This window comes from Artemia franciscana, chromosome 7 (genome assembly GCF_032884065.1).
Source record: "Artemia franciscana chromosome 7, ASM3288406v1, whole genome shotgun sequence".
Classification (NCBI taxonomy): domain Eukaryota; kingdom Metazoa; phylum Arthropoda; class Branchiopoda; order Anostraca; family Artemiidae; genus Artemia; species Artemia franciscana.
Genome location: NC_088869.1, coordinates 42,989,991 through 43,002,789, shown reverse-complemented (window position 1 = coordinate 43,002,789; position 12,799 = coordinate 42,989,991). Strand labels below are relative to the sequence as shown.

The 12,799-nt window shown below is 33.7% G+C and overlaps 1 protein-coding gene across 2 annotated transcripts in view; it reads left to right on the top strand.

Moving 5' to 3' along the window:
* Nucleotides 1-897: 897 nt before the first annotated feature.
* Nucleotides 898-12,799, top strand: part of LOC136028631 (uncharacterized) — a 28,707-nt gene continuing 16,805 nt past the window's right edge. For both annotated transcript variants that reach the window (XM_065706462.1, XM_065706461.1), the window contains exons 1-2: nt 898-1,051; nt 8,655-8,766. In XM_065706462.1, the coding sequence (XP_065562534.1) occupies nt 8,704-8,766 (63 nt within the window). In that variant the 5' untranslated portion in view covers nt 898-1,051; nt 8,655-8,703. The remainder of the gene's footprint in view (nt 1,052-8,654; nt 8,767-12,799) is intronic.

Here is a 12,799-nt window from a genome sequence, read left to right as displayed (position 1 = left end):
ATGGACATGAGTAAATAATAGGGGATACTGTACAGAGTTCACCATCCCCCCACCTCCCACATAAGTTTAATTAATAAAATTAAAATTCTTACTTGGTCATAGTGGCCCGCACTATCATTCTTTAAGTTAGTTCGTTGTTTACTCATCTTTATTAGAAATTTTACTATGGATAAATAAAATTCCCTCATAAAGAATATACTTTCAAAATCGGGCAAAGCTAATCCTGGAGAATACAACAAAATCTATAAAAATTGATTTTGGCAGGAAGAATAGATATAGATATTTTGGCTCACTCGAATGAAAATAACATGAATAAATAGTTAATTAATAATTTATCGTCCTCTAAAAATGCAAGCACCAAGGCATCGTAGCAGTAGTGCCTCCCCGGGGGGTATTGGCCATGTGTACCCAAAAAGACTCATGGGGGTACTGGACACTTTAATGTATTACCATTCCAGGTGTGCTGGCCACTTGTACGTACAGAAAAATCGGGGGGTGTCACTGTTGGATCTGCTATAGCAGCTACCTAATTATGTCAGGCCTTATAGTACCCAACGGGTACTATGAAGTATTTTTAAATACCTCTTAGCTTTCATAAGTCATTCTTTAAGCTTTATGGAGGAGTTTTTCGGTTAGAATACTTAAACAAAAAATATTCTTTAAAGATTACACGATGTTTTTAAATAATTTAATTCACTTTGGGGATAAGCCACATATGTAAAAGCAAGCCTAATTCTGTAGCTAGAGGTGGTGGAAACTATTATGTTCTGTTTGTCGTAGATACTCGACCCGCTCCCCTTCCCTAACAAAAAGAAAAATTTATGCCTATAAGTGTAATAAGTCAATCTTTATTCTGATTTTCTATTACAGGTATATAAAAAACGGTTTCGTGATGATGACAGGAGAGCTAAATTATAGTAACCTGAAATTTGAAGAAAAACCGCTTGTATCCGAGTACATATTTCTAATGTTCGTCTTCCTAGTTACCATTGTTCTATCAAATTTTGGCATTGCATTGGCCGTCAGCGACACCCAGAAAATCCGAAAAGAGGTAAAAAAAGACTAATATTTAACATTTTTGGCTTCCCTGTAGAAATATTCTTTGCAGATCAGGTAAAAAAAATTGTTAGATTTCGTTTAGCGAGCCTCAAAAAAAGAAACAAGGAGTAAGTTTACTTCATTAAGTTTAGAAAATTTCTAAATCTCTAATTCAATTATTATCAGTGCCTATTTTACCAACAGGCTAAAAACCCGGATTGGAACCTGATTTCATCGATTACATTCAGCTTGTTGTCTGTCAGAACCGCCGACACGTGTAGTTGTGTAGTGAGCTAACATTTCTGTACCAGTAGGCATCTGAATGTAATATTTTTATACGACAAAGAGAAATATTTGATTGCCAAAAGGTATTGAACGCATTTAATACGTATTTAGCGTTTAATGCACTATAAGGAGGCTAAAGGTTTATTTCTAATTCAATATATACAATATAAAAGTAACTAATTTTTTTTATAATAGATGAAAATGAATAAATAAAGTTTGGAAAGTGTAATTTGTATTTTCATTTCAATGCTGCAATAACTAAAAAAGAGAACATTTGTAATATAATTCGCTTTCAGTGAAGCGCCAATGACGAATTAGGCTTTAGAGTTTTAAAGTAAGGAAAGGAGACAGTAGCTAAATTCTTGTTTGTCGTGAAACTAAGTTTGTTGTGATAATTTTTGAGAAGAAAAAAGGTTAAACTAAATGTTTGATACATGATGAATACAAAAGCTGAAAAGCACATCGGTTCAATATGTGACTCTACTGTAATTTTGGTAAAGCGCCAATGACACAGTAGGTTTTAGACTTTTACAGATAGGGGAGGAGGCAGTATCCATACTCTTCTTTGAATTGATTTTTGTTTGTCTTGATCTTGATTTGTATATTTCATGAAGGCTTTAGCCTATCTGTTTTGAGGTTTATTTATTCATCTATGTTAAAATATGTTATATGTTGTTTACTATGATTGTTTATTTAATTTATGTTCATTTTGGGTATCATTTAGGCTACCATAGTAAAATATTTGGGTTCGTTTTAAGTTTGGTTTGCATATTCAATTTAAGCTCAACTTTTTTAAGACATATTCAATGTGAGCTGTACGTATATTCATTTTATTCATTTATATTATTCGTATTAATATTCGTATTTAAATGATATTTTTATTCCTATTTTTATCGTATTTATATTAATGAAACAGTTCGTGGTAACGAACTGTAGTAAGGAGCGACCCGGCTCAATAGTAAACGAAACCGCAAAAAACGAAATTTTGATGCTAAAATATACATCAAAAGAATCAGATTCTTATGCTGATTTTAAATATATAAGTTTCATCAAATTTAGTCTTTGTCATCAAAAGTTACGAGCCTGAAAAATTTGCCTTATTTTAGAAAATAGGGGGAAACACCCCTTAAAAGTCACAGAATCTTAACGAAAATCACACCATCGTATTCGGTGTATCAGAGAACCCTATAACGAAATTTTCAAGCTCCTATCTACAAAAATGTGGAATTTCGTATTTTTTGCCAGAAGACAAATCACGGGTGCGTGTTTATTTGTTTGTTTTTGTTTTTTTTTTTCTTTTCCCAAGGGGTCATCGTATCGACCAAGTGGTCCTAGAATGTCACAAGAGGGCTCATTCTAACGGGAAATGAAAAGTTCTAGTGCCCTTTTTAAGTGATCGAAAAAATTGGAGGGCACCTAGGCCCCCTCCCACGCTAATTTTTTCTCCAAAGTCAACAGATCAAGATTTTGATATAACCAATTTGTTCCGCATAGTCAACAACCATAATAACTATGTCTTTGGGAATGACTTACTCCTCCACAGTCCCTGGGGGAGGGGCTGCAAGTTACAAACTTCGACCAGTGTTTACATATAATAAATGGTTATTGGGAAGTGTAAAGTCGTTTTCAGGGGATTTTTTTTGGGTTTTGGGGGTGGCGTTGAGGGGAGGGGGCTATCTGGGAGGATCTTTCCTTGGAGAAATATGTCATGGGGTAACAGAAATTCAATGAAAAGGGCGCAGGATTTTCTAAGATTACTATAAAAAAAAACAATGAAAAAATAAACATGGAAAAGTTTTTTCAATTGAAAGTAAAGAGTAGCATTGAAACTTAAAACGAACAGAGATTATTACGCATATGATGGGTTCTAAAAATACTTTAGCGTAAAGAGCGAGGTATTTAGGAGGAGATAAATACCTCGCTCTTTATGCTATAGTATTTTTAGTGATTTCAACTATTTATTCTACGGCCTTTCTGATTCAGGGGTCATTCTTACAGAATTGGGACAAAACTTACGATTTAGTGTAAAGAACGAGGTATTAACGAGGGTACAAACCCCCTCATATACATAATAAAAATTAAAGAATATAAAAGTTTGTTACGTAAGTCAATTCTTAAGTTACATATATTTTTTACTAATAAAAAAATTCGTTAAAGATTAAAATTTATAGTTGCCTTTTTATGTAACCGAAAAATTGCATGGCAACTAGACCTCCTTCCCCATCCCTTATTTTTCAAAATCGTCTGATAAAAACTAAGAGAAAGCCATTTAGCCAAAAAAGGAATTAATATGCAAATTTCATTTTATGTGTGGAGAGCCAAAATCAAACATGCATTAATTCAAAAACGTTCTGAAATTACATAAAAAAAAACTAGTTTTTTTAACTGAAAGTAAGGAGCGACATTAAAACTTAAAACGAACAGAAATTACTCCGTGTATGAAATGGGTTGTCATCTCCGCAATCCCTCGCTCTTTACGCTAAAGTTTGACTCTTTGCCGCCACAATTCTGCTTTTTAAAACAATTAAAAGCTTTAGCGTAAAGTAATACGCTTTGTCTATTTACATTTAAATGGTTCCCTGCTTGGGTATTTTAGTTTAAATCAATTTCGGAAACAGAGGAGTATCAAAGGCTAAAAAAGAAATACAAACAGACTAATTTATAGAAAATAAATAAAAATAAAAGATTCTGTTTAAAACTCGAAGTTTCGGATAGGTCATGGGACAAAAATTATCTGGCCGAGAAGAAGATAAAAGTTATACGAACAGTTCGTGGTAACGTACTGTAAGTATGGAGCGACGCGGTTCAATAGTAACGGGAACTCTAAAACACGGAATTGTGACATCAATAGACTTAAACGAACATAAATTAATTCGTATATAGAATAGGTTGTCCCCTCTTAAACGCCTTGCTCTTTACGCTAAAATTTATCTCTCTCACAACTCCACTTTTTAAAACAATAAAAACTTTAGCTTAAAGAGCGAGATATTGAGGTGGGGAAAACCCCTTTCATCTACGGAATAATTTCTGTTCGTTTTATGTTTTAATGTCGCTCCTTACTTGCAGTTAAAAAAACTTATTTTGATCTGGTGACTTTGGGAAAAATGAACGTGGGAGGGGGCCTAGGTGCCATCTAAATTTTTTGGTCACTTATAAATGGCACTAGAGCTTTTAATATTCGTTAGAGTGAGCCCTCTCGAGGCATTCTAAGACCACTGAGTTGATTTGATCACCCCTGGAAAAAAAATACAACAAAAAAAAAGAAAACAAATAAACACACATCCGCGATCTGTCTTCTTGCAAAAAATAAAAATTCCACATCTTTGTAGATAAGATTTTGAAACTTCAACAGTAGGGTTTTCTGATACGATAAATCTGATGGTGTGATTTTGTTAAGATTTTTTGACTTTTAGAGGGTATTTCTCCCTATTTTCTAAAATAAGGTAAATTTTCTCAGGCTCGTAACTATTAATAGGCAAAACCAAACTTGATGAAATTTATATATCTGAACTCAGCATGAAAATGCAATTCTTTTGATGTAACTATTGGAATCAAAATTCTATTTTTTTTTTGGTGTCGGTTACTTTTGAGCCGGGTTGCTCCTTGCTACAGTTGTTACCACGAACTGTTTGATAAGATTCATAAGGTATAGTGTTAGCCATCAAAAGCTACGAACCTAAAAATTTGATTTATTTTCTTAAAAGGGGGAAACCACCCCTTAAAGTAAAAGGATCTTATTGAAAATCCTGTTATCAGATTAAGCTTATTCAAAACCTATTGTAGAAGTTTTGAACTCCCATCTGGAAAAAAGTAGAATTTTGTATCTTTATTCCCAGGTGCCGTCAAATCGAACAAATTGTCCTAGATTATCAGTAAAGAGCTCATTTCAACGGAGATTATAAGTTCTAATGTCCTTTTTGTAGAAACAAACAGATTAGAGCACAACTAACCGCTTTTCATCCCCTTTTCCCTCTAAGTCGTCCGATTAAAATTTGAAGCAGTCATTTTATTCACCACAGTTGGTAGACCCAACAATTATCTCTTCAGAGATAACATGAGCCCCACAGCCCCTGGGGAAAGGTGTTCAAGTTATAAGATTTGCATATTGTTTACATACCCTATTTGTTATTGGGAAGTATGCATACATTATTTGAGCTGGGGGGGGGGATGAATTTTATGCTGAAGGGATTCTCAACTGGGAAAATTTTCCTTTGGGATGGAATTTACAGGAATTTCTATATGAATTTATTTTTGTTAGTCTTACTTTCTCTTTGCTGACTCAATTTTACATTTGGAAATATTAAGAGTAATTGCCCGGAGGGGGTTCAACTAGACTTAAAAATTATTTTTTCTTTTGTTTTTTTTAAGTAAAATATTAATCTGATTAAACATGTAAATGGCAAAATTCCGTGTTTATCATGTCTATTTTACATTTAAATGGTTCCCAGCTTGGGCATTTTAAATCAATTTCGGAAATTGAGGAGTATGCAAGGCTAAAAAAAAATCACAAACAGAATAATTTATAGAAAAAAAATTAATGGAAATATAAGAGATACTGTTGAAAGCAAAGCATTTTGAATAGGTCATGGGACAAAAATAATCTGGCCGAGAAGAAGAAAAAAGTTATACAAACAGTTCATGGTAATGAACTGTAGGCCAAGTAGAGAGCAAGGCGGTTCAATATTAACAGAAACCCTAAGACCCAGAATTTCTACATCAATAGACATACCAAAAGAATCAGCTCGTTATGTCGATTTTAAATGAATAAGATTTATAAAGTTTACTGTTACCCATCAAAAGCTACGAGCCTAGAAATGCTTGATTGCTTGATTTTCGTAAAAGGAGGAAAACCACTCCTGAAAGTCAAGGATCTTATTTAAAATCACAAATCATCAGATTAAGCTCATCCAAGTGCCGATTGTAGAAGTTTTGATCTCGTATCTAGAAAAAGTCGAATTTTGTGTTTTTATCCCCAGGGGTCGTCGTGTCAAAACAAATTGTCCTAGAGGATCGGTAAAAACAATGTTGGAGTTTTTTCATTATACCTAGTTTTCTGGCCAAAATTTACTAGTTAAAGTTAAATGTTGCTTAAACGATAAAGTTTCATCAATTCAATAGTAAGGTATTTCAAAGACGTAACCCAGTTTAAAGCACCATTGGACGTATCTAATTCCTTTATCAATGGGTAAAAGTCTGGTAATCGCGAGAAAACAATTAGACATTAATCCTCAGCTTATCTACCCTCAGCCATGATACAATTCTATTAACTGATCCCTTCATGGGAATCTGCAGCAGCTCCGCTGTCTTAGCTGTGCTAATGGCTGGTGTGTCATCAGCAAAAAACAAAACTGTTTAATAAGTCGCTTTTGCCGTTTGTTCATTGATTCTGTAGCAAAAATCATTTAGACAATTTAGTAGATCGTTAGTAAAGTATCAAGAATAATATAGAACCAAAGAGCTGGTCCCTGTGGAGCGCCTGTTTCAAAAGTTTTATTTCCTGAAGAAGAATAATTTAGAAGGACATACTGGTAACGCTTACTTACAAAACTTCTTAAAAAATTTTGGGGCTGTTAAATGTGTAACCTACTTAGGGCGTGTTAATTTCAAATTATCACGCTGCGATCTCAAATATTATTACTTACAATTATTGTTTAATAGTTAAGAGTCATTCTCTTAATAATCCTTGAATGATCATTATTCAAAAGTGATGCAATATGTAAAGACTGGATGATACGAGAGGTTTATTAGTGGAGCTAAGCCAGGAATCATATTTAGGGCCCTAAATATCTATTTATGACTCCCTAAACGTGTAAAGTAGAAGCCCATGCAGAAATAAATTGTAACAAACTGACAAACACTCATGATCCATGATGAACATAAGGCGTGGTTGGATTTTGGACTTATGTGTGGCATTGTCAGCCTCTTTTGTAATCAACAATCTATACATTACAACCCGATGCTGGCTGAAATCAAACACTATTTGGGATATTCATGCTTGGCGTGATTTTAGGACATTCATTCTGTTATCTCAAGATTTTAATGACTCATATACAATTTCTTATACCACACAGTTTTTCTGTTTAAAAAATTAAGAGAAAGTGTGGGTATTAATTACATAAGACAGCGGAATAAAAACAAACGAAAAACAAGAATTTAATAATAAAACGATTCAAATATTTTGACTCCACGTCCAGAAGTCCTTATCAACAGAAAAAAGAAAGTTTTTTCGAAGTTAAATCATCTAAAGAAAGAGACAAAAAAACACCCGAGAAAAAAAAACAACAACAAACAAAAAGCTGTTCCTACTTTTTAAAATAAGATTGGAAAATGAGATCTATGAAAAGGAAAATTATTTTTATTTGGAAGAAAATTTCATAAAACCCTAAGTAACCACCTCTGATTACAATTACAACACTATGAAGTTTTAGGTCAGAATGAACTTTCGAAAGATTTAATCAACTTATTATATTTGAATATATAGGAAGTGACTAAATTAGTGACCTAGATTTGTAAATTTACCTTTGCTCTGATTCGATATTTTGTATGACGCTGCATATGATAGGTCTTTCCACCTGTATTCTTGTTTTGTTCTTGTTCATAGTTTCAGAGCTAAGATACAGTGAAGGTTAAATTGTTAAGGGAAGTTAAGTCAGGAGCTATACATTTGCATAATTATACTGTGAAGAGCTAAGCTTAATTTATTTGAGTAAAACTTTGGACTTTTATTGTGTTTAAACCAAAAAAGCAAAGTTATTTCATATATAATTTTTTCTGTGGATAACACCTTGGCTAACAAGTGTAAGTTTCAGGCTTATTGGTTCTGTTTTAGATAAGCCTACATTTAGAGGACAAAGCATTTCTTTGCTCCAGACAAAAACCTATTGGAAACCTTCTACCATTTATGACCGTCTTTTGTAATAAAACCGATGTGTGACCTACAAGGGAACAATGGGTGACTTATTTAATCTAGGGACTCTGCCAATGGTGCTGTTGGTGTAATATAAACCCTGCTCTCAGCCTTTTTAAATCAGATTCGCTTTGGCCCACTTGTTTTTATTAAATGCAAGTTTCAAGCCATGAGTAAGAAAAAAACATCTTTTTCTTTAATCCCTCTTAAACCCAATTCCTATAAAAACTAATATGTTTATTTGGCTATTTAGAATCAGTATTCCTTTTTATCAATCACTAGAAGGTAAAAGGGTGGAATTATAGGATGGGAAGGTAAGTGTGCCCTAAGCTTAAGTTCTTTCGAGTAAAATTCTAGTTAGCTACTTTGTGTTGTCTTGGATAGGGGCTACTTTGTGTCTAATGAAACGATCCTTGTGTTTCAGGATATTGCAGAGCAGTCAGGAAAGTCATATTGCTAGAACATTTGATGCAATGCTTTTGAAGATAGTATTAAAGCCGTTCAAACTGGTGTTTCTACGTATTGCAGTCCTTCTGGTAAGTTTTAGCAAGCCTTCTTCTTTTTTTATCTCACGATGAATTTGAAAAATTGTGTGACTCTACTTAGAATGATTCGCTCAAACTAATTATGACATAATATTATTTTCTACCTTTATGTGTAGTATTATAATGAGTCTATTCATTGAACAAAACAAAATTTGACTCTGACTTGAAACTTCGCCCACAATTGTTTCAAGAGCAAAAAATTGGCTTTGTTTTTTTTTTGCCTTGATTAAATGCTGTAGTCGGGAAGCGTTGGAAACTTATAAGTTGGTTTCCTTCAGAAGAATTTTTCTTCAAGAGAAATTATAACACACTCATTACAAAGTTTCGACATGAGAGAGATCCCTAAAACTTCGTCATAAACAGACCCAGCAAAACTTGTTGGATCAAACATTTCATGGTAACGAACTGTAGTAAGGAGCGACCCGGCTCAATAGTAACCGAAACTCTAAAAACGGAGTTTTGATACAAATAGTTACATCAAAAGAATAAAATTTTAATGCTGATTTTAAATATACAAATTTCATCAAGTTTAGTCTTACCCATCAAAAGTTACGAGCCTGAGAATATTTGTCTCATTTTATCAAATTCAGCATATCAGAAAACCCTACTGTAGAATTTTCAAGATTCTATCAGCAAAAATGTGGAATTTTTTATCTTTTGCCAGAAGACAAATCACGGATCCTGTTTATTTGTATTTTTTTCCGAGGTGATCGTATCGACCCAGTAGTTATAAAATGTCGTAAGAGGGCTCATTCTGACGGAAATTGAAAGTTCTAGTGCCCCTTTAAAGTGACCAAAAAATTGGAGGGCACCTAGTCCCCGTCCCATGCACATTTTTACCCAAAGTCATCGGATCAAAACTTTGAGATAGCCATTCTGTTAAACTTAGTTGAAAACCTAATAAATATGTCTTTGGGGATGACTTATACTCCCCCTGTCCCTGGAGGAGGGGCTACATGTTACAAAATTTAACCATTGTTTACGTATAGCATTTGTTGATTATGAAGTTTACAGACGTTTTCAGGGGGACTTTTTCGTGTTGGAATGGGGCTGGGTCGCGGGGAGGAGGTTACTTGGGACGATCTTTCCATGGAGAAATTTTTCATGAGGGAAAAGAATTTCCATGAAGGGGGCGCAGGATTTTCTAGCATTATTTAAAAAAAATAACAATGAGAAAATAAATAATTTTTTTTTAAACTGAAAATAATGAGCAGCATTAAAACTTAAAATGAACGTAAAATATTACGTATATAAGGGGGTTCGTCTCCTCCACAATACCTTGCTTTTTACGCTAAAGTATTTTTAGAAATTTCGACTATTTATTCTAAGGCCTTTGTGATTCAGGGGTCATTCTTAAAGATTTGGGACAAAATTCAAGCTTTAGTGTAAAGAACGAGGTATTGATGAGGGGGCGAACCCCCTCATATACGTAATAGAAATACACAAATATAAAAATTCATTACGTAAGTTAATTCGTAAGGTATGTATGTTTATTTTTATCAAAAACGCTCGTAAAAAAAAAATCTAGTTGCATTTTTAAGCAACCAAAAATTGGAGGGCAACTAGGCCTCCTCGCCCACATCCTTTTTTTTTATCAAAATCATCCGATCAAAACTATGAGAAAGCAATTTAGCCAAAAAAAATTAATATATAACTTTCGTTTAAATTAGGCATGTGCGTTGAGCCAAAATCAGAATATGCATTAAGTAAAAAACGTTCAGAAATTAAATAAAAAAAAACAAGTTTTTTAAACTGCAAGTAAGGAGTGACATTGAAACTTAAAACGAACAGAAATTATTCCGTATATAAAAGGTGTTGACCGCTCCTCAACGCCTCACTCTTTACGCTTAAAGTTTTTTTTTTAAAGGTAGAGTTGAGAGAAAGAGTCAAACTTTAGCGTAAAGAGCCAGGTGTCGAGGAGGGGTCAACCCCTTTTATATACGGAATAATTTCTGTTCGTTTTAAGTTTTAATTTTGCTCCTTACTTGCAGTTTAAAAAACGAGTTTTTTTTATTTAATCACAATTAAATTTAACTTGGACAAAGAATAAGTCTTATAACTACGCCTTTGGGATGCACAAATATTCTGAACAGCTCAATTTTTAGTTATCAGGTCTTACCATGACTTGTTGGGGAGCCAGCGAGAAGAAAAAACGGCAAAACAGAAATAAACGACGAAAAATTTCAGCCACTGAAAACCAGGAAAAAACACAATATTTTGGCAGACACTTCTGTTCTTCTGTCCTAGGAGAAAAAAGAAAAATATAAAAAGAAAATAATAGAAATGTTTTAGCCAGAATATTTTGCCAGGAGACAGATCACGGGTGAGTCTTTAATTTATTATTTTTTTTTCTCCCAGGGGTGATCGTATCAACTCAGTGGTCCTAGATTGTCGCATGAGGGTTCATTATAACGGAAAAATAAATTGCCCATTTCAAGTGACCAAAAAAATTGGAGGGTACCTAGACCCCCTCCTACGTTCATTTTCCCCCCAAAGTCATCAGATCAAAATTTTGAGATAGTCATTTTACTCACCATAGTCGAAAACCTAATAGCCATTTCCTTGGGGACGACTTACTCCCCAACAGTCTCCGTGAGAGGGGCTGCAAGTTACAAACTTTGACCAGTGTTTACATATAGTAATGGTTATTGGGAAATGTACAGACGTTTTCAGGGGGATTTTTTGGTTTGTGGTGGGGAGGAGTTGAGGAGGGGAGTTAAGTCGGAGGATCTTTCCATGGAGGATTTGGTCATGGGGGAAGAGAATTTCAATGAAGGGGGCGCTGGAATTTCTAGTATTATTTTAAAAAAACGATGAAAAAACAAATATGAAAAGTAACTGAAAACTGAAAGTAAGGAGCAGCATTAAAACGAACAGAGATTATCACACATATGAGGGGTTCATCTCCTCCTAGATACCTTGCTCTTTACGCTAAAGTACTTTTAGTAATTTCAACTATTCATTCTACGGACTTTGTGATTCAGAGGTCATTCTTAAGGAATTGGGACAAAATTTAAGCTTTAGTGTAAAGAGCGAGGTATTGACGAGGGGGTGAACCCCCTCATATACGTAATAAAAACATAAAAATATAGAAGTTCGTTACGTAAGTGAATTCGTAAGTTAAGTATATATTTTAGCAACGAAAACGTTCGTAAAAAATTAAAAGTTCTAGTTGCCTTTTTAAGTAGCCAAAACATTGGAGGGCAACTAGGCCTCCCCTCCCGCTCCTTTTTTCTCCAAATCTTCCAATTAAAACGAAGAGAAAGCCATTTAGCTAAAAAAAAATATTAATAGGGAAATTTCGTTTTAATTATTTATGTGCGGAGAGCCAAAATCAATGTATGCATTAATTCAAAAACACTCAGAAATTAAATGAAAATTAAATTAAGTAAGGAACGACATTAAAACTTAAAACGAACAGAAATTACTCCGAATATGAAAGGAGCTTTTTCTCCTCAACGCCCCGCACTTTACGCTAAAGTTTTTTTATTGTTTTAAAAAGTAGAGCTAAGAGAAAGAATCTGCTTGGATAACATTAAAAACAAATAAAAAAAATATTATTGATAATTTTACAGCTTTTAACCTTGATTCAAAACTTTGCCGACATAGGATGCATGTTAATTATGTTGTGTATACATTGAATCGACAGCATTATCATATGGTTTCTTTATTTTAAAGTAGTCTCTCGTTATCTTTGCAAACTGTTGACCCATTTCAGAGCATTTATTCATTTTTACCAAAACTACTGTGGAAGTTTCTTGTAGTGCTGGAAATATCTGAAAATGGGCTTTTTTTCTTTGAAACTGTCAGCCGACGCAGAGATTCGTAAAATGGGTTTGATGGTATCGAACAAAATTAAAAATATAGTGAACTGTCGAAATAAACAGATCAAGGATTAGAAGATATACACAGAAGAGACAGAGAATAAAAAGGATTGAGAAAAAAGGCAGGTGAAGCAGGGAAGGCAAGCAAACGCATAACAACAAGTAAAAAAATAAAATAAAGCATTAAAAAATAAACTTAG